Source organism: Mesoplodon mirus, assembly GCF_964341445.2.
Source record: "Mesoplodon mirus genome assembly, chromosome: 3".
NCBI classification, from domain to species: Eukaryota; Metazoa; Chordata; class Mammalia; order Artiodactyla; family Ziphiidae; genus Mesoplodon; species Mesoplodon mirus.
In genome coordinates this window covers 110,972,399-110,999,973 of record NC_138978.1, presented here as the reverse complement: position 1 = coordinate 110,999,973, position 27,575 = coordinate 110,972,399, and the positions used below count along the sequence as shown (strand labels likewise).

Below are 27,575 nucleotides of genomic sequence, written 5' to 3'. Positions count from 1 at the left end.
CAGAATTTCATAAGCTTTTACCTCTTAATTTTGCTTCATGTTTTTAATTGATTTTCAGCCAATGATCCAGATTTTATTCTCTATTAATAACAAAGGCAGGGCTTCCCTGGTGGCGCAGTGGTTGAGAGTCCGCCTACTGATGCAGGGGACACGGGTTCGTGCCCTGGTCTGGTAGGATCCCACATGCCGTGGAGCGGCTGGGCCCGTGAGCCATGGCCGCTGAGCCTGCGCGTCCGGAGCCTGTGCTCCACAACGGGAGAGGCCACAACAGTGAGAGGCCCACGTACCGAAAAAAAAAATAATAATAACAAAGGTAGAACAACCTAAATGATCCACAATAGAGGACTAGAGAGAATAAATTAAAGATCCAACACTGGGGGATCAGTTGGAATGATTTTAGTGGCAAGCCGCTAAGCAAATCAACTGGAAAAACTGAAAGGATTATCGTTAGGCGTGGGTTGGAAGTAACGGAATAATTTTCATTCTGGAGTACATATAACCAAACAAGGGATTCAGGCATAGTGAGCATAAAATTATTTAGAATTTGTTAAGTAGACACACCCAAACCCTCATTAAAACTTATAAATAATCTTTTTTATTGTGTTTTATTATTTTTACTTACTACAAAAGCAGTGTATGCTCATTATAGAAAAATAAAGACACATATCCTAATAGCATAATGTCTCTAGCATCCAAACTGTAAGAATCACACAAGGAAGGTGGTGGGGATCTTGGTCAGCCCTTACATCTACATGTCCAAACTGAGACATCTTTCAAGGCCTAGTTCAAGCTTCAGCTCCTCCATGATCCTTTCCTAATTAGTCTCATTAACTTTGATATCTCCCTTTTCTGAGGAAAGGTGTGCCAACCATTTGGTACTGTTATTTAGCTGTTTCATATGTCTGTGTGCCATTCTACAGGCAAAATATCAATTGCACAAAGGTAGAGACTCATGCATCCTTATAGGCTCCACTGCAGGGCTCACTAGTCCTGGGTAAGTCATAGTCTAAGCATTCAGCAAGTCTTTGTTTAGTCATAATAAATCAATACCTCATTTAGAAAATGACAGGAAATTATTCACATGTTGAACTATTTACAGGAAGAAGTAGAACCAGAACCTGTTTTACAAGAGACTCTTTATGTTCCCACCTTCCAAAACCTGAACGTGTCTTGCCCCAATGGGCTCCAAGTGACCTTCATTGGGCAAGAGTTCCCAGGTGAGTGCTGGCCAGGAGGATGAGGAGGCAGGGGGAAAAAAGTCATATAGAAAACACTTCAGTCACCATTGAAATTGTGTATTTTCCTACCAGTTAAATAAACTTGCTGATAATGAATAATAGGTTAATAATAATAATGACCACCATTTTTGAGCACTTACTGTGGGCCAAGCACTATCTAAATACTTAACATACATGACAAAATACAACTACTATAAGCTAAGTCCTAATAATTTCCTTTCACAAAATAAAGAAATCAAGGCATCAGAAGGTTCAGTAACTTACCCCAGGTCCCTCAGTTCCTAAGTGGCAGAGATAAAATGCCATTCTTGGTCCAGTGGTGGCAAAGCCAGTGCTCTTAATAACTACTGTGTGGTCCTGTGTCCTTCCTCTACAAAGGGCCACAGGAACAGAACTTTGCTGGTCTGATCAAAACAAAGGACAGTGAGCACAGAGTAGGTAAAGATAAGTGCAGGTTAGATGGATGAAGGAAACCAGTCTCGTTCCCAGGTATCAGTATATACTTTTATAGGGTCTCTTGCTTCTGTTGATTCTGTATGTGGTTCCTAACCTATTAAGATGAATAAGTAAGCACAACAGGACTCCTTTAATTAACCTGATGCAGGGGGGCATCCACATTGGTGATTGATTTGAACATCATTTAAATGAAGACCCCCTATTGCAGTAGAAGTAGGAGAGTCAACAAAGCAAGCACGGAGCTGGGACTTGAGTTCTAATTAACTGTATGGCCCTTTCAGTAACTTACTGTCTTTGGACCATGTTTCTTCATCTGATAAATGTTACATTATATCAGTGAATCCTATTTTCACAACTAAATATGCTCTTTATTATAATTTCCTTATGTACCCCATATTTAAAAAGTATATCAAAGAAAAAGAGTATGCTGAGACTTCCGGGTAAGATGGCGGAAGAGTAAGACGCGGAGATCACCTTCCTCCCCACGGATACACCAGAAATACAGCTACACGTGGAACAACTCCTACAGAACACCTACTGAATGCTGGCAGAAGACCCCAGACCTCCCAAAAGGCAAGAAACTCCCCACATATCTGGGTAGGGCAAAGCGGAGAGATTCCCGCACAGAGGATCTGTGCCGAGCGGCACTCACCAGCCCGAGAGGCTTGTCTGCTCGCCCGCCGGGGCAGGCGGCGCTGGAAGCTGAGGCTCGGGCTTCGGTCGGAGCGCAGGGAGAGGACTGGGGCTGGCGGCGAGAACTCAGCCTGAAGGGGGATGGTGTGCCACAGCTAGCCGGCAGGGAGTCCGGGAAAACTCTGGAGCTGCCGAAGAGGCAAGAGACTTTTTCTTCCCTCTTGGTTTCCTGGTGCGCGAGGAGAGGGGATTAAGAGCGCTGCTTAAAGGGGCTCCACAGACGGGCGCGAGTCACGACTGAAAGCGCGAAGCCCAGTGACGGGCGTGGGACGCAGGGGCTGCTGCTGCCACCGCCGGGAGGCCTGTGTGCGAGCGCAGGTCACTGTCCACACCGCCCTTCCGGGAGCCTGTGCAGCCCCCCACTGCCGGGGTCCCGGGATCCAGGGGTGGCTTCCCTGGGAGAACGCACGGCGCGCCTCAGGCTGGTGCAACGTCACGCCGACCTCTGCCGCTGCAGGCTCGCCCCGCACTCTGTGCCCCTCCCTCCCGCCTGGCCTGAGTGAACCAGAGTCCCCGAAGAGGCTGCTCCTTTAGCCCTGTCCTGTCTGAGCGAAGAACAGACGCCCTCCGGCGACCTACACGCAGAGGCGAGGCCAAATCCAAAGCTGAGACCCAGGAGCTGTGAGAACAAAGAAGAGAAAGGGAAATCTCTCCCAGCAGCCTCAGAAGCAGCGGATTAAAGCTCCACAATCAACTTGATGTACCCTGCATCTGTGGAATACATGAATAGACAACAAATCATCCCAAATTGAGGAGCCAGGAGTCAGTGCTGTGCCTCTGAGGTGGGAGAGCCAACTTCAGGACACTGGTCCACAAGAGACCTCCCAGCTCCACATAATATCAAACGGCGAAAATCTTCCAGAGATCTCCATCTCAACACCAGCACCCAGCTTCACTCAACGACCAGCAAGCTACAGTGCTGGACACCCTATGCCAAACAACTAGCAAGACAGGAACACAACGCCACCCATTAGCAGAGAGGTGGCCTAAAATCATAAAAAGTCCACAGACACCCCAAAACACACCACCAGACGTGGACCTGCCCACCAGAAAGACAAGATCCAGCCTCATCCACCAGAACACAGGCACTAGTCCCCTCCACCAGGAAGCCTACACAACCCACTAAACCAACCTTAGCCACTGGGGACAGACACCAAAAACAACGGGAACTACGAACCTGCAGCCTGCAAAAAGGAGACCCCAAACACAGTAACATAAGCAAAATGAGAAGACAGAAAAACACACAGCAGGAGAAGGAGCAAGATAAAAACCCACCAGACCTAACAAATGAAGAGGTAATAGGCAGTCTACCTGAAAAAGAATTCAGAATAATGATGGTAAAGATGATCCAAGATTCTATTTCCCAGATCCAAAATCTTGGAAATAGAATAGACAAAATGCAAGAAACAGTTAACAAGGACCTAGAAGAACTAAAGATGAATCAAGCATCGATTAAACACACAATAAATGAAATGAAAAATACTCTAGATGGGATCAATAGCAGAATAACTGAGGCAGAAGAACGGATAAGTGAGGTGGAAGATAAAATAGTGGAAATAACTGCTGCAGAGCAAAATAAAGAAAAAAGAATGAAAAGAACAGAGGACAGTCTCAGAGACCTCTGGGACAACATTAAACACACCAACATTCGAATTATAGGGGTTCCAGAAGAAGAAGAGAAAAAGAAAGGGACTGAGAAAATATTTGAAGAGATTATAGTTGAAAACTTCCCTAATATGGGAAAGGAAATAGTTAATCAAGTCCAGGAGGCACAGAGAGTCCCATACAGAATAAATCCAAGGGGAAATACGCCAAGACACATATTAATCAAACTGTCAAAAATTAAACACAAAGAAATCATATTAAAAGCAGCAAGGGAAAAACAACAAATAACACACAAGGGAATCCCCATCAGGATAACAGCTGATCTCTCAGCAGAAACTCTACAAGCCAGAAGGGAGTGGCAGGACATAATTAAAGTGATGAAGGAGAGAAACCTGCAACCAAGATTACTCTACCCAGCAAGGATCTCATTCAGATTTGATGGAGAAATTAAAACCTTAACAGACAAGCAAAAGCTGAGGGAGTTCAGCACCACCAAACCAGCTTTACAACAAATGCTAAAGGAACTTCTCTAGGCAAGAAACACAACAGAAGGAAAAGACCTACAATGACGAACCCAAAACAATTAAGAAAATGGGAATAGGAACATACATATCGATAATTACCTTAAATGTAAATGGACTAAATGCTCCCACCAAAAGACACAGATTGGCTGAATGGATACAAAAACAAGACCCATATATATGCTGTCTACAAGAGACCCACTTCAGACCTAGAGACACATACAGACTGAAAGTGAGGGGATGGAAAAAGATATTCCATGCAAATGGAAACCAAAAGAAAGCTGGAGTAGCAATTCTCATATCAGACAAAATAGACTTTAAAATAAAGACTACTAGAAGAGACAAAGAAGGACACTACATAATGATCAAGGGATCGATCCAAGAAGAAGATATAACAATTGTAAATATTTATGCACCAAATATAGGAGCACCTCAATACATAAGGCAAATACTAACAGCCATAAAAGGAGAAATCGACAGTAACACAATCATAGTAGGGGACTTTAACACCCCACTTTCACCAATGGACAGATCATCCAAAATGAAAATAAATAAGGAAACACAAGCTTTAACTGATACATTAAACAAGATGGACTTAATTGATATTTATAGGACATTCCATCCAAAAACAACAGAATACACATTTTTCTCAAGTGCTCATGGAACATTCTCCAGGATAGATCATATCTTGGGTCACAAATCAAGCCTAGGTAAATTTAAGAAAATTGAAATTGTATCAAGTATCTTTTCTGACCACAAGGCTATGAGACTAGATATCAATTACAGGAAAAGAGCTGTAAAAAATACAAACACATGGAGGCTAAACAATACACTACTTAATAACGAAGTGATCACTGAAGAAATCAAAGAGGAAATTAAAAAATACCTAGAAACAAATGACAATGGAGACACGACGACCCAAAACCTATGGGATGCAGCAAAAGCAGTTCTAAGAGGGAAGTTTATAGCAATACAATCCCACCTTAAGAAACAGGAAACATCTCGAGTAAACAAGCTGACCCTGCACCTAAAGCAATTAGAGAAAGAAGAACAAAAACATCCCAAAGTTAGCAGAAGGAAAGAAATCATAAAAATCAGATCAGAAATAAATGAAATGAAGGAAACGATAGCAAAGATCAATAAAACTAAAAGCTGGTTCTTTGAGAAGATAAACAAAATTGATAAACCATTAGCCAGACTCATCAAGAAAAAAAGGGAGAAGACTCAAATCAATAGAATTAGAAATGAAAAAGGAGAAGTAACAACTGACACTGCAGAAATATAAAAGATCATGAGAGATTACTACAAGCAACTCTATGCCAATAAAATGGACAACCTGGAAGAAATGGACCAATTCTTAGAAATGCACAACCTGCCAAGACTGAATCAGGAAGAAATAGAAAATATGAATAGACCAATCACAAGCACTGAAATTAAAACTGTGATAAAAAATCTTCCAACAAACAAAAGCCCAGGACCATATGGCTTCACAGGTGAATTCTATCAAGCATTTAGAGAAGAGCTAACACCTATCCTTCTCAAACTCTTCCAAAATACAGCAGAGGGGGGAACACTCCCAAACTCATTCTACGAGGCCACCATCACCTTGATACCAAAACCAGACAAGGATGTCACAAAGAAAGAAAACTACAGGCCAATATCACTGATGAACATAGATGCAAAAATCCTCAACAAAATACTAGCAAACAGAATCCAACAGCACATTAAAAGGATCATACACCATGATCAAGTGGGGTTTATTCCAGGAATGCAAGGATTCTTCAATATACGCAAATCAATCAACGTGATACACCATATTAACAAATTGAAGGAGAAAAACCATATGATCATCTCAATAGATACAGAGAAAGCTTTCGACAAAATTCAACACCCATTTATGATAAAAACCCTGCAGAAAGTAGGCATAGAGGGACCTTTCCTCAACATAATAAAGGCCATATATGACAAACCCACAGCCAACATTGTCCTCAATGGTGAAAAACTGAAACCATTTCCACTAAGATCAGGAACAAGACAAGGTTGCCCACTATCACCACTCTTATTCAACATAGTTTTGGAAGTTTTAGCCACAGCAATCAGAGAAGAAAAGGAAATAAAAGGAATCCAAATCGGAAAAGAAGAAGTAAAGCTGTCACTGTTTGCAGATGACATGATACTATACATAGAGAATCCTAAAGATGCTACCAGAAAACTACTAGAGCTAATCAATGAATTTGGTAAAGTTGCAGGATACAAAATTAATGCACAGAAATCTCTGGCATTCCTATATACTAATGATGAAAAATCTGAAAGTGAAATCAAGGAAACACTCCCATTTACCATTGCAACAAAAAGAATAAAATATCTAGGAATAAACCTACCTAAGGAGACAAAAGACCTGTATGCAGAAAATTATAAGACACTGATGAAAGAAAGTAAAGATGATACAAATAGATGGAGAGATATACCATCCTCCTGGATTGGAAGAATCAATATTGTGAAAATGACTCTACTACCCAAAGCAATCTACAGATTCAATGCAATCCCTATCAAACTACCACTGGCATTTTTCACAGAACTAGAGCAAAAAATTTCACAATTTGCATGGAAACACAAGAGACCCCAAATAGTAAAGCAATCTTGAGAACGAAAAATGGAGCTGGAGGAATCAGGCTCCCTGACTTCAGACTATACTACAAAGCTACAGTAATCAAGACAGTATGGTACTGGCACAAAAACAGAAAGATAGATCAATGGAACAGGATAGAAAGCCCAGAGATAAACTCACGCACATATGGTCACCTTATCTTTGATAAAGGAGGCAGGAATGTACAGTGGAGAAAGGACAGTCTCTTCAATAAGTGGTGCTGGGAAAACTGGATAGGGACATGTAAAATTATGAGATTAGATCACTCCCTAACACCATACACAAAAATAAACTCAAAATGGATTAAAGACCTAAATGTAAGGCCAGACACTATCAAACTCTTAGAGGAAAACATAGGCAGAACACTCTATGTCATAACTCACAGCCAGATCCTTTTTGACCCACCTCCTAGAGAAATGGAAATAAAGACAAAAATAAACACATGGGACCTAATGAAACTTAAAAGCTTTTGCACAGCAAAGGAAACCATAAACAAGACCAAACGACAACCCTCAGAATGGGAGAAAATATTTGCAAATGAAGCAACTGACAAAGGATTAATCTCCAAAATTTATAAGCAGCTCAGGCAGCTCAATAACAAAAAAACAAACCACCCAATCCGAAAATGGGCAGAAGACTTAAATAGGCATTTCTCCACAGAAGATATACAGACTGCCAACAAACACATGAAAGGATGCTCAACATCTTTACTCATTAGAGAAATGCAAATCAAAACTACAATGAGATATCATCTCACACCAGTCAGAATGGCCATCATCAAAAAATCTAGAAACAATAAATGCTGGAGAGGGTGTGGAAAAAAAGGGAACACTCTTGCACTGCTGGTGGGAATGTGAATTGGTACAGCCACTATGGAGAACGGTATGGAGGTTCCTTAAAAAACTACAAATAGAGCTACCATATGACCCAGCAATCCCATTACTGGGCATATACCCTGAGAAAACCATAATTCAAAAAGAGACATGTACCAAAATGTTCATAGCAGCCCTATTTACAATAGCCCGGAGATGGAAACAACCTAAGTGTCCATCATCGGATGAATGGGTAAAGAAGATGTGGCACATATATACAATGGAATATTACTCAGCCATAAAAAGAAATGAAATTGAGCTATTTGTAATGAGGTGGATAGACCTAGAGTCTGTCATACAGAGTGAAGTAAGTCAGAAAGAGAAAGACAAATACTGTATGCTGACACATATATACGGAATTAAAAAAAAATGTCATGAAGAACATAGGGGTAAGACAGGAATAGACACAGACCTACTAGAGAATGGACTTGAGGATATGGGGAGGGGGAAGGGTAAGCTGTGACAAAGTGAAAGAGCGGCATGGACATATATACACTGCCAAACGTAAGGTAGGTAGCTAGTGGGAAGAAGCCGCATAGCACACGGAGATCAGCTCGGTGCTTTGTGACCGCCTGGAGGGGTGGGATAGGGAGGGTGGGAGGGAGACGCAAAAGGGAGGGGATATGGGAACATATGTATATGTATAACTGATTTAATAAAAAAAAAAGAAAAAGAAAAAGAGTATGCTATCAAAAATAATTCAATGTTGTATTCACTTGCCAGCCAAATGAGCAGAAACTTAATGTTGTAGTCGATCTATTTTAGCTCAGTTTTTCTTTTCACTGGGCTTTCTGAATTATTAAAAATAGACCATGAACCCTTGTTTCTATTTCCATGGATTCCTAGTGATCCAGGTTTTCCATGATGGAACCAACTGTGTGTGCTAAGACTGAAGGCCACTGACAGTCTTCCAAAGTCAAAGATGCTGTGAGGGAACTGAGAGGGATATTCTTTTTAAGTTTAAGGACATATTTGTTTCCTTCCTTGTTTTCTTGATTCTGTTAGCAAACCACCGCTTAACACTTGTTTCACTGGTCTTTTCCATTAGTTTCATTTCCTAGTCTGATGTTTTCATCTTTATGTCAGGGTAGACAATGTGGTTAATAATAACTCTGCCTGGGGACTTCCCTGGTGGTGCAGTGGTTAAGAATCCGCCTGCCAATGCAGGGGACACCGGTTCAATCCCTGGGCTGGGAAGGTCCCACATGCCGCAGACCAACTAAGCCCATGAGCCACCGCTACTGAGCCTGAGCTCTAGACCCCATACTCCTCAACAAAAGAAGCCACCGTAATGAGAAGCCTGTGCACCGCAACAGAGTAGCCCCTGCTTGCTGCAACCAGAGAAAGTCCACGTGCAGCAACAAAGACACAACGCAGCCAAAAATAAATAAATTAATTAATTTTTTTAAATGCTGTTGGATCCTTTAAAAAATAATAATAACTCTGTAACAAATAATCTTTTTAAAACCCTCCATATATTGTGATTATCCTAATTCAAGTCTGAATATAATTACAGCATAAGTATCAAAGTAGCACTGTCTTCATAGGGTCAGCCTTGGGCAAGGGAGAAAAGGTCACACGGTGTAAGAAGAAAGAGCCTAGATTTGAGTTCTTGCCAGGGTGACCTTGGACAAGTCAAAACCCTCCCCACCTGAATTTCTTCATTTATAAAATAACATCATCTACTAAACAGAGTTGCTATAAATATTAAATGAGAAAATACTTTCTAATTTGCGAAGTATTATTCCAATGTTAGGTTTTTGCTTTTTGGTCATGGTAGCAGTGGTTGTTTTTACAGCATAAGAAAATAGTTAAGCACGGAGATTTGGTTCAAATCTAAGCTCTAATCTTACCAGCTGTGTGACCTTGGAGAAGTTAGCCTCCATTTATTCATCGGAAAACTCTGGAAAATGAAAGTGTCTACCTTAAAATGTTGTTGAGGTGGGCTGAATAAAATACATACACAAAGCACTTAACATATAGAGATATCTCAACAAATGTTTATTATTTTATTATTACTTCTGTGACTTGAAGGGTACCATGAAAGGTGCTTATTCCAAAATATTTTCCCACCAGCCTGATATAGTCCTTGAAATACCATCATTTCATATTAATAAACCACTTCTTTTCCTCCTGAACCAATGCCATATTATTTTAACTTTTAATACAGAAAAATATAATACATAATATAACAATTACTGATGTGCTGGCCAGACAAAATAAAGATTTCTTTTTGTCATACTTTAATCAAAATATATTTTTTTAAATTACAGACACAGCTGTAACCCCAAATTTCCCTCTACTGTCTATTCCTTCTCTTTCTCCTATAGTGAACACTAACAAGACTTAGATTTTTGTGCAAATAGGTTTATACAAATGTGCTATATGTATGCCTTCATAATAATAAGTAATGTTAAGTTGTAGATAATGCAAAATTTACATAAATTATATTTTATTGTAAATATTTTTCTGCAAATAACCTTTTTATTCAATCTCTATTTTGGATATTCAAGGTGATACACATTTATCAAATGTATTTCTTTTAAAATCTAGATAACATCTCATCAAATGAATAGACTGTGATTTTTTAATAGACTCCATCACTGACAGACATTGGATTTTATGTTATTAAACCACTTTTTAAATGGAGAAGAGGAAATTATTCAGTTAGCAAAATCTGAGTAGCTGCTGTGTACCAGAAATTCTCAATAATAATACTTTCTTTTGGAGGAATTTATTAGGTGTTTTCTTCTTGATTGCCAGCTAAGAGTAGAACTCTGAGAAAAATCTGGACTTGGTTAGAGATGAGAAGGTTGAGTTAACTTTGAAAGATGATAAATGATTTAAGAAGGGCAAGCCTGAGTGAGTGACTTCCCCTGGGGCTCCAGGGACCTGGGGGACCCCAGGGGAACATTGTGCATCCAGGGTGAGAGAAAAATACCAATGGGGAGAAAAGGCAACATCTAAGACAGAATAACTCTCTCCCTTCCTAATTTTGCCTTGAAATGTTCTGGACATCATTAGAAACACTGGCTTATACATGGAGAAAGTATGTATTAAGTACTTGTAAATGACCTTATTTACTACATGCGACTATAAGAAAGACAGCAAAGAACGAGTACTCCGGACCATCTGTCATGACATGAAAACTGCCCTAGTAACCAGATGTAGACAAAAGAATGAAAACAATTAAGCAGGAAGATAAGATCCCAGCCATACAGCATTGCACGGTTCTCAGTAAGCTCTTTTTTCTTTTTAAGATCAATATGTTATAGACGAGGAACCCACTTGGGACATCATGGTCCGACAGAGCTACCCACAGAAGGTGAAGCACTATGAATTCTGTAAAACAGTGATGCCACCTCTGGAGCAGGAGGCATCAAGAGTTATCACCAGTCAAGGCACTGTTGTCAAATACTTGTTGGATGGATCCACACAGGTAAAAGAATATGTTAGATAAATTACTCTTTCCTGCTGCAAAGTAAAATACAAACAAGCTAAAGGTGAGGAACAGTACTATGACAAGGAAGAGAAACAACTCATTTGAAAATGGATGATGCCTTAAAATGGCAAATAATAATATAGTTGGAAGAAAAAACACTGCCTTAGATGCTATACATACTATACATACTAGATAGATATTGATAGAAACTAAACGTTTAAATATGTGATGAAGTTTTAAATGTAGTCATTAGAAAAATTGAAATAGGGTAAATAATTTCCCAATTACATAGGGGAAGGGTGAAGAATGAAAACGTAAAACAAGTCAATCTGATAAAAGACAGGAAATGAAAAGAAACAAAATAGAAAGTAAATGGAAAACAAAGCAATATTATTGTGCTGGTTATTAATCTGTTGTCTCTGAGCTCCAAATCTACCCTTCTATAACATGCTTTATACTGCTGAGTCTGGATGTCAGCAAATAGCATTTCTTTGAGTTATTTTTAACCTATTTCAGTTTGACACACAGTATTGTTAACCAGTTTCTTCCTCGTTTCTGAGAATACTGAAATTTTTTGCTTTTTCTTCAGATTCTCTTCGCGGATGGTACTGTGAGCAGTAGTCCCAATTCAGGGCCTGTTGGTCTTCCTGCTGATGTGCCAGCAAGCCCTCGCAGCGGGGACTTGATGGACACGGTTTCTCAACAAAAATTGGAAACAGCACCATCAGAGACTGTCATCACAAAGAAAGGTAATAACCGAAGCCTCTCAATTTATAATGGATTTAATAAATCCAAGGGCTTAATAAATGCTCAATATTATTATTACACTTATCTTTTCATTGAATACATGCAAATTTCAGTGGGGATCACAGCATTACACATTGTTTCATGAATTGCTTTTATCTCTATGTAATAAATAGCAAACATTTTCCTATGTCATCATGTACCCTGACACGACATTAGTTCTAATACCTACACTACTGTTTTAGGGTTAGATGAGTGATCAGTGATATCAAGTCTCTGTATAAGCTTCTCTGTCCTTCTCTTTTCCCCGAAATCGCAAGAGGGCCACATCAGCTCCAGGCACAAGGGCCTCATGTCGTAACTTCCAAAGCAGAAAGGAAAGAGGGTGAACACAAGAGCTTTCAAGTGTCTCTCTTTATCAGGGAGGAAAATTGCCCCAGATTACACCAGTCTCCCCCACCCCCAGTAGGTCTCCTCTTATATGTCATTGACTAAACCTGGTTGGGGACCTAGGCTGGGAAAACAGCATCTGAAACTTTTGGCTTTTTTCTCAGGAGATGAGCACTACTAGTAAGGAAAAAGGAAGGTGGAGAAGAGTTGTGTAAGCAATCAACCATGTCTGCCATAATCTAAATTACAGACTTGCTCTCCTCCAAGACACTTGCAATTTATGCCCCTACCTCCAGTACAGTATGAAAGTGTTTGCTTCCTCATACCCTTGCCAATGCCGGGTATTGTCATTCTTTTCATGTTACTCAGTTTGATAGACAATTAATGCATCTTATTGTTATATTAAATGCATTTCATTGATTACTGATGAGATTAAACATTTAAAGATGTTTGTTGCTTTTTTTTTCTTTTTGTTAATTTTCTATTCACATCTTTCCTTGGTTTGCTGTTGGGATGTTCATCATTTTCATTTTAAGAGATCTTCATGTATAGGAGACGCACTTGTGTACTAGGTACAATTCTGGATACTTCAAAATATTAAATCAGTGAATACTCACAACAACTCTGTGAGGTGTGTATCTTAATAATCTCAATTTACAAATGAGAAAATTGAGACACAAAGAAGTTAACTAACTTCCTTGAAGTCTCTCAGCTAGTAAGTGGTAAAGCTCGGATTTGAGTCTGGGCAACTAACCCCTAAATTACACTGTCTCTCAGGCATTACAAATTTTTCTCAATTTCTCATATGCCTTTAATGATCTGTGAGACTAAGATTTAGTCTTTTTCTCTCAGATTCACACATCTCACCACGGTACCCAGTAACATTGTATGGAGGCAAAGTGAGTTCTTTTTTTGATAAATCAAAATTTAGTGAAATGATATACTGGATCATATGGTAGTTCTATTTTTAGTTTTTTGAGAAACCTCCATAACATTTTCCACAGTGACTGAACCAATTTACATTCCCACCAACAGTGTACAAGTGTTCCTTTTTCTCCACATCCTCTCCAACATTTGTTATTTGTGTTCTTTTTGATGACAGCCATTCTGAGAGGTGTGAGGTAGTATATCATTGTGGTTGATTTGCATTTCTCTGATGATTAGGAATGTTGAGCATCTTTTCATATGTGATATCATATATTTGTCTTTGACTTACTTCACTTAGTATGATAATCTCTAGGTCCATCCATGTTGCTGCAAATGGCATTATTTCATTCTTTTTTATGGCTAAGTAATATTCCATGGTATACATGTATGACATCTTCACACCAGTCAGAATGGCTGTCATCAAAAAGTCTACAAACAGTACATGATGGAGAAGGTGTGGAGAAAAGGGAACCCTCCTACATTGTCAGTGGGAATGTAAGTTGGTAAAACCACTATGGAGAACAGTATGGAGGTTCCTTAAAAAACTAAAAATAGAACTATCATATGAAGTAGCAATCCCACTCCCGGGCATATATCTGGAGAAAACCATAATTCGAAAAGATACATGTACCCAATGTTCATTGCAGCACTGTTTACAATAGCCAGGACATGGAAGCAACCTAAATGTCCATTGACAGAGGAATGGATATGGTCAAGTTTTTAAAAAATTCTGTCTGTGTTTGAAAAGTTGAACACTGCATATATCCTGCAGCTATTGAGTACAGAGTTCTCTTTTTTTTAATTTATTTTATATATATATATATACAGCAGGTTACAGAGTTCTCTTTATATCTGTTAGATCAAATTTGTTAGTTGTGTTGTCCAATTTATATCCCGGTTCAGGAAACTTCTCTGTAAAGGGCAAGATAGTAAATGTTTTAGACACTTGGAGCCATATGGTCTCCATCACAACTACTAACTCTGCTATTGTAGTGTAAAAGTAGCCTTAGAAAATACATAATCAGGGCCTCCCTGGTGGCGCAGTGGTTGAGAGTCCGCCTGCCGATGCAGGGGATACGGGTTCGTGCCCCGGTCTGGGAGGATCCCATATGCCGCGGAGCGGCTGGGCCCGTGAGCCATGGCCGCTGGGCCTGCGCATCCGGAGCCTGTGCTCCGCAACGGGAGAGGCCACAACAGAGAGAGGCCCGCATACCGCAAAAAGAAAAAAAAAAAAAAAAAAAAAAGAAAATACATAATCAATTGAGCATGCTGTGTTGTGTTCCAATAAAACTTTTATATGGTCACTAAAATTTGAATTTAATATAATTTTCATTCATAACAAAATATTCTTTTGAATTTTTAATTATGTAGAAATGTACAAAGAATTATTACTTCACAGACTGTACAAAAACAGACAGTAGGCCATATTTGCCTCACATTCAAACTTTGACCTTTCTTATTCTATATCCTTATGGACTTTTTAATGTACAATGTCAACTTATTCAGCAGAAGTATGTTTAAATTTCCTGAAAGGGTAGAATAGCCTCTTCACTCCTTATAGTTTAATCCATATTTCTTTTTTCTGAAATAATTATATCTTTTTTATAGTTCTCAGATTTGCCATTATATATTTTGAGGATATGATTTTAGATACTTACAAATTTAGAATTGTTTTATCTTCATGGGGAATTTAACTTTTTATCAGTACACAATGACTTTTTATTCTAGGATTCTTTTTTACTCTAATGTTGATTTTGCTTATATTTTTATAGCTACATCAGCTATTGTTTAATACTTTTCCAGTATAACTTTTCCCACACTTTGTTTTACTTTCTATGGTTTATGTTTAAAAGTGTGTCTTGTGAGCAGCATATAGGTGTATGTTTTAAAAATTAGACATTTTTGTGTTTTAACTGGAAGTTTTAAGCTATTTATTGCATAACAGGTATTTTCTGAAAATGTCTTTATGTTGTCCTCATTCTTGAAAAATAATTTCACTGGTGTAGAATTCTAGATTTACAGGTATTTTCTCTCAGTATGTGGACAATAATTCTTCATATTTTTCTTGCTTCCACTATTGCTGTTGAAAAGTTGGCTGTCAGTCTAATTGTTGTTAGACAATCTAACTGCCTTTAAAATCTTTTTTATTATAATATCAATATGATTTAACTAGGGGTGGATTTCTTTTTATTTATCCAAGTGGGAATACATTGAGCTTCTTGAATCTGTAAATTAGTGTCTTTCATTCCTTGTGGAACATTCTCAATATTATCTTTTCAAATATTGTTTATCATCCATTTCTTTCTCTTCTTCTTCTAGAATTCCAATTAAATGTGTATTATAGAGCTTTGACCTCTCTTTCATCTGTCACATTGGCTCTCTGAGCTTCATTCTAAATAATTTCTACAGGTCTATCTTTCAGTTCTCTTTTAATGCTCTGGAAATACAAATAGGTCCAAATTAAATCTTAGGGCAATGGAAAGGCTTAGCTAAATATATCTGTGCTCTTTGGTTCCCCCGATTAGTTGAGTCTGCATCTTACACCAAGATCCACGCCCCGATGCACATTTCATGGTCTGAATCTAAAGGATCTTCATGGAGGCAACAATCCTTTACTATATTTTTTGCAATTTTTTTCTCAGTCTGAGTTTACTTCATCATTGAGGCTTGGCAACACTGGCAAATTTTGCCTACAGATTACTCATTATTATTCATACAAATGGAGTAAATCTACCTTGATAGAGGGATTGAGATAATATTTATAGGGTTCCATGAGGGTTTCTTCAATTCTGTCTTCCTGTTCTAATTGAATGGGGGTGGGGAGGTGTTGAGAGGGGGATGTGTATCAGATGATTATCAATGTAGTAATTAAACTGTACAAATCCTCTCCATATGAGAGGCCAAGGATATGCTTGATTGATAATATTCTCCAGATCCAGAGCTGAAGAAAGATGTTTCCTGTGACTGAAAAGAATGACAAAATCAGAGGAATGAAGAGTTAAAATTATACTCTATTATACTAGAATATAATAAGTCAAAAAAAGGAATCTGAAAATTTCAGAGTTACACAGGAGAAAATGGAGGCTTTGAAAACCAGGGTACAGGACCCTAAATCTGGAATCTAGGGAGATGTAAGCAAGACCTAAAAGTGTACAGAAATTGACAAGAATGGGTATTATGCCATGGAGAGTGAGCTGTGTATGCATGTGTATGTTTTGGGGGAGGTGATGGGAATCCAGCCAAGGTTCAAGTGCCAAGATTAAGATATTCATAACCTGAAATTTTTGCTTCTTGAGAAATAATATAATTGATGAATACCACTTAGAATTTCTATGTGTCTGGGGTAACCTACACTGTATTAAAACTTAATGAATAATTCTATATGTGATATTATAGTTATATTGTTGCATTTGATTTGTTTTTAATTTTTAAAAAATTTTTTTAAATTTTTATTGGAGTATAGTTGATTTGTTGTATTTGATTTTACTTGAACTTCCACAGGAAAAAGTCAGAAAAATCAGTCATCAATGGCACATAAAAATGAAAGCCATGAACCTCCCCCAGAAACAATTCAAACAGTAACTCCTGTGGAGGTTCACTTAGGCACCTGGTTTACGACTACACCTCAAGGAAATCGGATTGGCACCAAAGGATTAGAAAGAATAGCAGACTTGGCCCCATTTTTATCCTTTAAAGCCACAGATCCTGTCAATGGAACGGTATGGCAAACTATTATATATTACAAATTTTTCTAAATCATTAGCGTTCTGAAACAACACATGGAGGAATACCTGTCAAATAATAAAATTTCAATAACTATTTGTTAAGTAGTGGATGTATGGATGAATGGATGGATCCATCTTTCCAAATCTAAAAATATGGTGTGGTTCATTTGACCAGTGTAGTGTATCATGAAATATTAATTCTTGAAGTGAGAGACAAATCATGAATTTTCTTTTCCACTTTTAAGACATATGATTAATGATATCCTATATTTCTTTATGTTGAATGTATTTGTTTATATGTCTTATCTTCTAGAAGTGAGGGGCTCTGATTTATTCCTACTTTTTGTGTGTACCAGACATGAATTATAGAAATTTGTTCATGATCCTTGACTTCAAATAATTTATGGTATATTTAATGAGATGCCCACATTAAATAACTCAAAAATTCAACACCACCACAAAGCAACTATAAAAAAGATTTTATTTATAACTTAAGAAAAAGTGACAAATGAGTGGTATAGTAAATAATGGTTTTGTTTATCTGTCAAGCAGATGTGAAATTGAAACCCCTGGGATGCACAATAGCATTTTCTATAGGCTTTCTATTAGGGGTTTTGCATACATTCTCTTATTCAGGCCTCACACCAGTGTATATTATACAGATGAGGAAGCTGGGCCTCAGCAAGTCAAGTAATGTGACCAGGAAGTACTAGAGCCAGGTTTAGAACCAGTCGTTGGGACTAAAAACTGAGCTCTTTCCATTCCTCAGCTATTCCTCTAATATCTTATGTGGAGCTTTGCAGCACCCTCTAAATCTAACAAGACAAAGAAGTTCCTGCATGCCTTATTTCTGGTTTCTGGACTTCCAGCACTTGTTTACAACCACATGCTGATAGTCAAAAGCAAAATGTCTGCTTGCTATTGAGATAAATTCTTTTATCTAACCAAATGCGTTTTCCTTTCTTCTTCAGCCTACTTCTGAAATAGTTTCATAATCTCTTACATTGTTTGCTAGTTCTCTGTTGTGAAACTCAAGATACATATCATCTCAGGATGGGTTTTTTTTGGTGACTTCAAATGACTCACTTTAATTCAGCCCTGATACAGATTATTTGGCTTAATATGCAAAGTTGATTACTATTTCTTAGTTAATGACACTCAATTTCCTTTACTGATACCTAGCACCATTATGGAAGCACAAATCAAGATCCAAGAGCCTGGATTCAAGCATAGACACCCAACAGTCAAATCGCAATCACAACAATAGTAATAATATTTATTGAGCGGTCACTGTGTGCCAGGCCCTGTTCTTGGTGTTTTCCACATCCTAACTTGTTTAATTCTCACAACAAACTATTGTTGTTTCCATTTTACATATGAGACAACTAAGCTACAGACAGGCTAAATAATTTTTCCAAGATCACACAGCAGGTGGTAGATTCAGAATGTGGACCCCCAGGTTGTATTCTAGGTCTCATATGCTTAACAATTATGTAAATAAGGGGCAATGATCATGTGAAACAAAATTGAGAATTGATGTGTGTTTTCATGATATCTGACATGAAGTATCACATTTTAGAGGAGTGCCACTGACCTTGCTGTGAGGCAGTCATGGGTTTGAACCCCAAGTCACACTTCTTACTAGATATATGATTTTGGATGTTTCTAATCTAGATTTCTTTACTCCTAAAATGGAAATAATAATCATTACCTAAAATAGTTGGGAAGATTAATACCAGATTTAGCACCATCAGATGTTCAGTAAATATCCTTTCTATTGTGTTCTTGCCACCACTAAAGATAGTGATTATCTTACCCTATGGTGATCAGAAAATGTCAATGTTATGTGGTGTTATAAAATGTTGGAATAATTTTAAATAATAATTTGTGAATATCTAAACTAGATAGGGAATTCGCTAGCGGTCCAGTGGTTAGGACTCTGCACTTTCACTGCCAAGGGCCCAAGTTTGATCCCTGGTTGAGAAACTAAGATCCCACAAGCTATGCGGCACAGCCAAAATAAACAAATGAGTTAAAGAGTTAGTATTTATCATTGCTAAGTTGATGACCAACTAAGTGTGAATTACTTTACCAGCATTATCTCATTTAATCCATATAACATCTCTGAGGAATACTAGTGTTGGCTCCATTTTGCAGATAAGGAAACTAGGGCCCAGAGAAGGTAAGCAACTTGCCTAAATCACCCAGCCAGCTGTGGAACCAGAATTTGAACTCAGGCAGCTTAACTGCAGAGTCCATGCTCTCAGTCATTGCATTCTACAGCAGTATTTCTCGTTATACACATGCGATAGATAGATAGATAGATAGACAGATATAGATAGATAGACAGATATACATATCTATATCTACCACTGGCTGAGAGTGCCAAAGATAAGAACTTAAAATAATGATCAGTGTGCACTTCTCTCTTATAGTGATTTCTGCCTACTATAAAAAGATTAAAATGTAATTATGACCTACTCCCAAAAGCCCTAGACACTTGAGTCAAAATATAGCTAGCAAACTCACTCTCATATCCATCTGAACACTTCAGTGCAAATTGTAAGTTAGGACTGTATAAGTTAGAAAACACTCAATGATTTAAAAATATGCATTATATAATTTTAATACATTGTTGACAGTTGGGGTCTCCAGAAGCAAACACTGAAATGAAGTTTGTGGTACAAGATATTTATAAGGGACACCATTTGTGAAAGGAATGGGGAGAAAGCAGGATTGGACAAAGGAGAAGCTGAGCTGTGATGCAGACCCCACAAAGCCTTGGTTAACTGGCAGGAGCTCAGAAGCCAGTGTCATCTGTCCCAGTGTCCCAAGTCTGGAAGCAGGAACCATATCAGTGTACCCCTGCCTCACTCAATCACTGGACCAAGTTCACCTGGAACAATGTGAGTCAGGCAAAGCATCTCTCTGCAGCTGAGGCAGATGCTGGAAGAGCTGACATCTGGAGGCTGTTTGCCAATTTCACGCCACACAGCTGGGGAGCAAATCCTGTCTTGAAGGAAGATCTGGGCTATGCATCTCCATGCCTGCCACATCTTCACACACACACACACAGCTGGGGGTTTAGAGCTTCTCTGGTGAACCATTTAGCTACAGGATACAAAGGTCTGAGTGTTCTTTCAGACTGAAGTACTTGCTAGGACTAAATGAATATTGTCTGTGTTTCTTACTCTAGTCCACATACTTAAAACCCTTCACTACTGATTTGACTTCCTTGGGATAAAGACTGTGTCTTTAATATGGCTTAATAATCTTCCCAGTTTGGTCCCTCACTCCTAACCTTGCTCTCACCACTCTGGCCATTGCTCCCTGGGATCCTTTGTGTCTAGCACCCCTTTCACCCATTGCTGACCCCCTGCACCGACACACAAAATCCAAGTTCTGGCATTGCTTCCTCAGGGGAGACCAGACCACATCAGAACCTTCACTACAGACACCAGTGGTCCCTTGCTTATCTTAAACTTGTAGTTTCCAAGGGAGCAGGACCTGGGACCATTTTCCTGGACATACCTGGGTCGGATCAGTCCTGACGTTAATTTTTACTCACAAATGTGCGACCATGGAAGAAGCACCAGTTGTGAAGTCAGACAGTCTTAGTCCAGCATCAGCTCTGGCACATGCTGAGTGACCTTCAGCAAGTTTCTTAACTTCTCTAAGCCTGAATTTCCTCATCCATAAAATGGGGGAATATCGTTGCCTGCCTCCCAGGATTGTTATAAAGATTAGATCAAGTAGATAAGATAAAACTTTTACTTCTAAATAACCAGTATTTTGATGGTAATCAATGGGGTGTAAAAATAAGCACACTTGGGATTAACCACCTGACCAAATGATGGTGCTCTGCCTTTGTATGTTCAGGTTATGACAACTCGAGAAGACAAAGTGATCATCATTGAAAAGAAAGATGGCACTCGGGTAGTGGATCATGCTGATGGTACCAGAATCACAACCTTTTATCAAGTTTATGAAGATCAGATTATTTCTCCAGATGATCAAGAGACAGGTACTTTTTTTTTCTTTTTTTAAAATTTTTCTTTTAGATTGGAGTATAGTTGATTAACAATGTTGTGTTAGTTTCAGGCATACAGCAGAGTGATTCAGTTATACATATACATGTATCTCTTCTTTTTCAAATTCTTTTTCAAGTAGATGACAATATTCTATGTCTTTACAATAAGATAGGTAGAAACCTCACTGATTTTTGAAAATACACATAAGAAAAATAATTTTTTTGAAGAATTCATGTCAACCAAAGAATACTCATGCAATCCAAATGAGGCCCTTTATTATGATCTTTATCCTCAGCTGACGTGGAATTGATAACAGCTCTAGTTGGCTGATGGATAGTAATAGTGCCTTTTCCATTTTTACCACTAAAAACTTACAGCCTGGATTGGTAGCAACTAAAAGTTAATAATCATGACTCAACTGTCCTGCACATTAGATCTCAGACCTGTTTTCCTTTGATCCTTAAGGAATCTAATTTGCATACACAGGTGACCTCAGGTAGGTCCTCCTTCAATTCTTTCTGACAATTCTCATTATCAGAAAGGTGATATAAGAGAAAAGCCAGTGGCAGCTACTAATGAACCAGAGTCTTTCATATTATCTAAAAGCCTACCACCCTTCCAAAGCTAAATTTTAAAAAGATTTTTAAATAAAAATTATTCCGACTCACTTTTCTTTAATTCCAGAGTTTGTTTAAATGCTTCATTGCCAAATTAAGTGCAATAAATGGGCAAGTGACTGGAAAAAGAGGAACCTTTCCACCCTGCTAGTTAGAGTGAAAATTAAAAGAGCCACTTGGGTGGGCAATTTTTAAATATCTGGTAAATTGAAAATGTGCATATCATACAATACACTAACTCTACTTCTGGGTGTATATAGAAAGACACTCATATATTTGAACAAGGAAACAGGTATAGAGGTGCTACTTGCAACACCAAGTTTAATATTAAAGTATTGGGAAAACAAATGTCAACAGCGGAATAGAAAAATAAAATGTGGTATATGCTTAAAAAGGAGTACTATATAGCAATTAAAGGGAATGAAGTGCACATATACATGCACCTATTTACACACACACATATATATCAAGATGGCTAAAAGTCTCAAAACATTGTTAAGTTAAAAATTCAGGTGTAGAATGATACATAGAGTAATATATAACTTATGCAAATTTAAAGTACACAAAATACTATATGTTGTTTTTGATACATACATTTATATAAAAGTATAAAAATGGATTGTGAGAAAAAGGAATAAACCCAGAGATAAGGAGAGCAGTAAACTTCGACTTTATCTTTATTTTTTCTCTTGTACATATTAAAAATGAAGCAAATATGACAAAGTATTAACAAGTGTTAATTTTGATTAGTGAGCATGAATAGTTAAATTATATTTTGCGCTTTTCCGGATGTTTTCAATTTCTGAAAATAAAAAGAATGGTGAGAACAAAAGAGCACACTAAATTAAGAGATATTCTGGAAGAATGACTGTGTTGACATAAAGAGTAGCCTGCACTCCAGCCCCATGGAGTGAGTTCTCAACACTGGATCTTGACTTCGAGTCCAGGTAGCCAGGAGGCAGGAGCACAGTCAGAGTCAGCCAGCAGGCATGTTCCCCATGTGTGCATCCTATCAGACCTGCTTCCCTTGCATTTGCCCACAGACGAAGGTCCTCAGAGGATCACCAGGCAGGTGAAGTGCATGCGGATTGAAAGTTCACACTACGCCACTGTCATCACCAACTGCGAGGACAGTAGCTGCTGCACCATCTTTGGGGATGGGACGTCTGTCATCGCAAAGCCACAGGGAACATACCAGGTGGGTCTGGGGGAGGATGAGGGGTGCCAAAGGTAAGTGTCAATTTGACTAAGAAAACCCACTCCTTGGGGGCACTGAACAGTCCTGCCATGTGCACGACTGTTGCTCTCTTGTCTCAGTGGATCTGAGAACACACTTCTCAATCTCTTTTCATTTATTCACCTTCTTTTTACAATCCATTCCAGAAAAACATAGTCCTGCTTGTCTTTAAATTCTTGGGTATTTGGGGATCAAGCTTATAAACCAGAGTGTATTTGCTGGGGATCCTTTATGTGGTAGGTGATGGGCACCGTGGGTGTTAGAAGCATTCAGTGCTGGCCTGTCCCTACCAGACCAGCTTCACCTCCGGCCACATCTTATTCATTCTCTCTCTCCCATCCTTCCCACCTCCAGTCTGTCCCCACTATACCTCATGTCCCCACAGGATGGAAGGACAGCTAGCCCAGCTGAAGCACAGCTTTGTCTTTGGAGGGCTGGGGAGGAGCACTGTTAGAAACTCCTCTGCCTCCTTGCATTTCCCCATTAAACACAATCACCCGGGTTCAGCCTGTAGTCCCTTCAGTCTTAGAAGGATTTGCCTTTGCCTTTCCACTTGCTGGAGAAGAAACACAAGTGCCATGGTGTCACATCTAAGGTCATAGGATACTGAGAGCTCGAAGCCAGAAGATGATGGACAAAGACCTCAGTGACAAATGTTTGTTGCTGTGATAGCTGTTGAAGCCAGTTTATCCCTCCCATCTCCCGATAATGTTATCCTACCCCCTCTTTACCCTGTGCAGGTCCTTGTGTAGCAAGGAAGGTGCTGATAGTGAGAGATAACTGTGAAATGTTGCAGTTGGAGAAGGGAGTGCTTTTCTTCCTATATGGCATTCAGAATATCCAATTTTTTAGGCAGCATCCATATGCTGGTATCATATGTCCTACCAGATATGATGAGACTCTCCTAAGATGCTGTGATGAGGCCTTATTTTTATCATGGCCCCAGACTCTAATCGTTAAAACTATGGGGGCGAAGGAATTTTAGCACCAATGACAGTAACCACTGAACGAAGAGACGTAACAGAAAAGAGATCCAACTTGGAGACCTCCAGTGCCTGACACTATTGTATAGCCGCTTGTTTGCCCAATCTCCTGAAACACAGACTAAGGAAGGATCAACCTTGATTGCTCCTTATTGAGAAACACACATATCTTAGTTCCCAACTGGAAAAAAAACCTCTAAGTAAGTTTAGCTGCACCTATTTTGTAATTCTGTGGTTTTATAGAATTGAAAGCTGGCGTTCAAAAATACCTTCTGCCTGTCCTCTGTTGGACTTGGCACATTTGTCATTTATTTCCTCACTCACCAGCATGAGAACATTGTGCAGTGTGATGAGGGAGGCCGGATTTTAGGCAATGTATGAAAGGGAGAGTAAAGCTTGATATTGGCCACTATTGTACCTCGGCAGCACTAGAAAGATTATTCAAACATCAAAAAGGAGGTGGGTGTAACAATTGTTATCTTCTATGATTATAATGTGCCACAACTGGGGGTGGGAACATCCACCCAGCTGGAGGATTTCAAGAAGACAAGATGACAAATAATGGGTCTGTTATCTCCCATGGGAAATCTTTCTCTGTCCCTGGGTTTTCTCTGTCCCTAAAACCTTTTTCCCTAGACCAGAAGACCTACTGTCTTTCTGGGGAAAGGTGTGTCTGTGTATGTGTGTGTGTGCTAGACTAAGCTTTTGACTACTTTTCTATACCAGTCTGATCCTGACTCCCTTGGGGTAAGATAGAGAAATGTAAGAAGGATTCTTAGGAATACTACTGAAAAGGACTTTAAAAGTCCTTGTCTTTATCAGTACTACCACAAACAAACATCATAATGGAGGGTGCCTTGTCCTCTACTCAGTGTGTGAAATCAGTTGAAAGAGGCAAATTTTATAGTAAATTCTGAGCACTATAGGTATGTAAAATCATGAGAATTTTATTTGCTAACATACATACATACATATATGAATCATTGCTATATTTTTCATGTTGAGTCTCTATGCTTCAGCACAGCTGTTTCTCCAGATTAACTTCCTAGAAGGCAGGCCATCTCCTTTTTATAGGTTTTCTTTTTGGCTCTTCTATATGGTTCCTTCACCTATGGTATGTCTTAATTGTGGAAGTTATAAGCCATCTTTTTCTGTCCAGAGCAGCTTTCAGTAAATTACAGAGTCAATCTGACAGTTTGGATCCATTTTGATGAGGACCTGTGGAGGCTGGGAAAATTGAAAATTTAACCAGCCACCAGTGCCTACTCTAAAATGTGCCTGAAAACACAGAGAAGCCTCAGAACTCATCAAGGTCCAGTGGAGTTCTCTGGGCCTAGGGAATGGTGAAGAGTCAATATGAGAAACTTCCAGAAGGGTGGAGTAAGGACTTCTGAAAATCTACTCTCCCTAAAAACAACTAGAAACCTGGAAGTATTGTCAAAATCAACTTTTTCAAAAGTCTAGAAATTAACCAAAGGATTACAATATTCTGAGGATTGTTTATTTAAAGACCAAAAAAAAAAAAAAAAAACTGAATCTTGCGAAGAACAACAAGAATTGTGGTGATTTCACTTGCCATATTCCCCTCCCCTCCCCCAGCTCCATGGTAGCCTTGAAAATCAACACATGCAAAATAGCAGTGAAAGCCAGCAAGCCAGCAGCCACTGAAAGAAGAAGAAAAGATTTAGAGCTCCACAAAATATTGTCAGTGTTTGAGCTGTCTGGCCATTCCCTGGAAACACCCACTCACAGGGGTTGTCTTTATTTGATCCGACTCTGAGCTCACTCCCTAAAAACAGCCTTTTCCCCAAACAGAGGTAATTATTTAACATTATAGCTGTTGAAGTGGCAATAACAAACAAGAGTTTGAGCAAAGGAGTTAAAAGGAAAAGAAGGGGAATGAGAAGTCCACAGAGGGCTTTGAAAAGCTCTGATGTATTACCTGGAATCTGGAAAGCCATACTCAAGTGCAGGGCTGTGTGCATGCCCATAAAAGAACTCAGAAAGCCCTGATCTTTCACTCTTGCTGATCAACAGGCTCTGCACAAGCAGGGAGTAAAGCTAAGGTGGAATTACAAACTTCCTGCTAGAGCATTAAAAAAATACATCAATATGCAAATGGAGCCCTCAGCAGAAGCTGAAAAACCTATTAGTGTAAAGTACTTAAGAAAATATCTGCCCAGTTATGAGCAGACCTCTAAGCAACCAAACAAACATGTTAGGCCCACTCATGACAATAAATATGAACTTTAAAAAAATAGTTCAGGGAAATCACTGAATAAACAGCAACAACAACAAAGCAACAATAACAAGCCCTGGGGAAAGGATCTAATTTCCAGAGTTGTACATTATACTACTTGAAATGTCCAGTTTTCAACAAAAAATTATGAGACATGCAGGGAAAAAGGGAAATTGTGACCCATAAACAGGGATGGGGAAGGAGGAAGCAGTCAATAGAAACTACCCCTGAGGAAACCCAGACTTTGCACTTAAATAGACAAAGAAATTTAAGTCAGCTGTTATGTTTAAAAAACTGAGAGAAACCTTGTGTAAAGACCTAAAGCAAAGTATGAGAATGGTTTTTCGTCAAGTATAGAATATCAATACATAGAAATTATTTTTTTTTTAAAAAAAGAACCACATAGAAATTCTGGAGTTGGAAAGCATAATAACTGTAATGAAAAATTTACTAATGAGGCTCAACATCAAATTTTAGCTGCCAGAGGAAATAATCAGCAAACTTGAAAATAGGTCAGTTGAGATTAACCAATCTGAGGAAGAGAGAGAAAAAAAAATGAAGAAAAAGGAACAGAGCCTCAGAGACCTGTGGGACACCATAAAGAATATGAACACATGCATAATGAGAGTCTGAGAAGGAAAAGAGAGAAGGGCAGAAGTATTATTTGAAGAAATAATGGCTTAAAACTTCCCAAATTTGATTAAAAAAAAACTGTCTATACATGCAAGAATCTTGACAAACTTCAAGTAGGATAAACTCAGAGAGATCCACACCTAAACACATCATAATCAAACTGTCAAAGACGAAGAGAGAATCTTGAAAGCAATGAGAAAAGACTCATCAAATATGAGGGATCTCCAATAAGATTAATAGCTGATTTCTCATCAGAAACTATGGAGTCTAGAAGGCAGTGAGATGATATATTCAGAATGCTTAAAGAAAAAGATCATCAACAAAAACTCATTCAGTAAAATTATCCTTCTAAAATGAAAAAATCAAGATAGTTCCAGAAAAACAAAAACTGAGAGAATTCATTGCTCTTAGACATCCCCTACAAGAAAATCTAAAGGGAATCCTTCAGGCTGAAATGAAAGAACATTACACAGAAACTCAAATACACACAAATAAATAAATAGCAATGTTAAAGGTAACTACATAGGTAAAAATAAAAGACAGTATACATGTATTTTTGTGACTTTATTTGGATT

At 38.6% G+C, this 27,575-nt stretch overlaps 1 protein-coding gene across 1 annotated transcript in view; it reads left to right on the top strand.

The window, feature by feature from the left end:
• The window catches only part of SPAG17 (sperm associated antigen 17), a gene marked incomplete at its 5' end in the record, with an annotated part of 221,964 nt that overhangs the window by 115,893 nt on the left and 78,496 nt on the right, over positions 1-27,575 (top strand). Inside the window, 6 exons of the mRNA XM_082615114.1 lie at positions 1,100-1,217; positions 11,293-11,471; positions 12,064-12,223; positions 17,037-17,254; positions 21,140-21,284; positions 22,952-23,106. Coding sequence (XP_082471240.1) covers positions 1,100-1,217; positions 11,293-11,471; positions 12,064-12,223; positions 17,037-17,254; positions 21,140-21,284; positions 22,952-23,106 — 975 coding nt within the window. The remainder of the gene's footprint in view (positions 1-1,099; positions 1,218-11,292; positions 11,472-12,063; positions 12,224-17,036; positions 17,255-21,139; positions 21,285-22,951; positions 23,107-27,575) is intronic.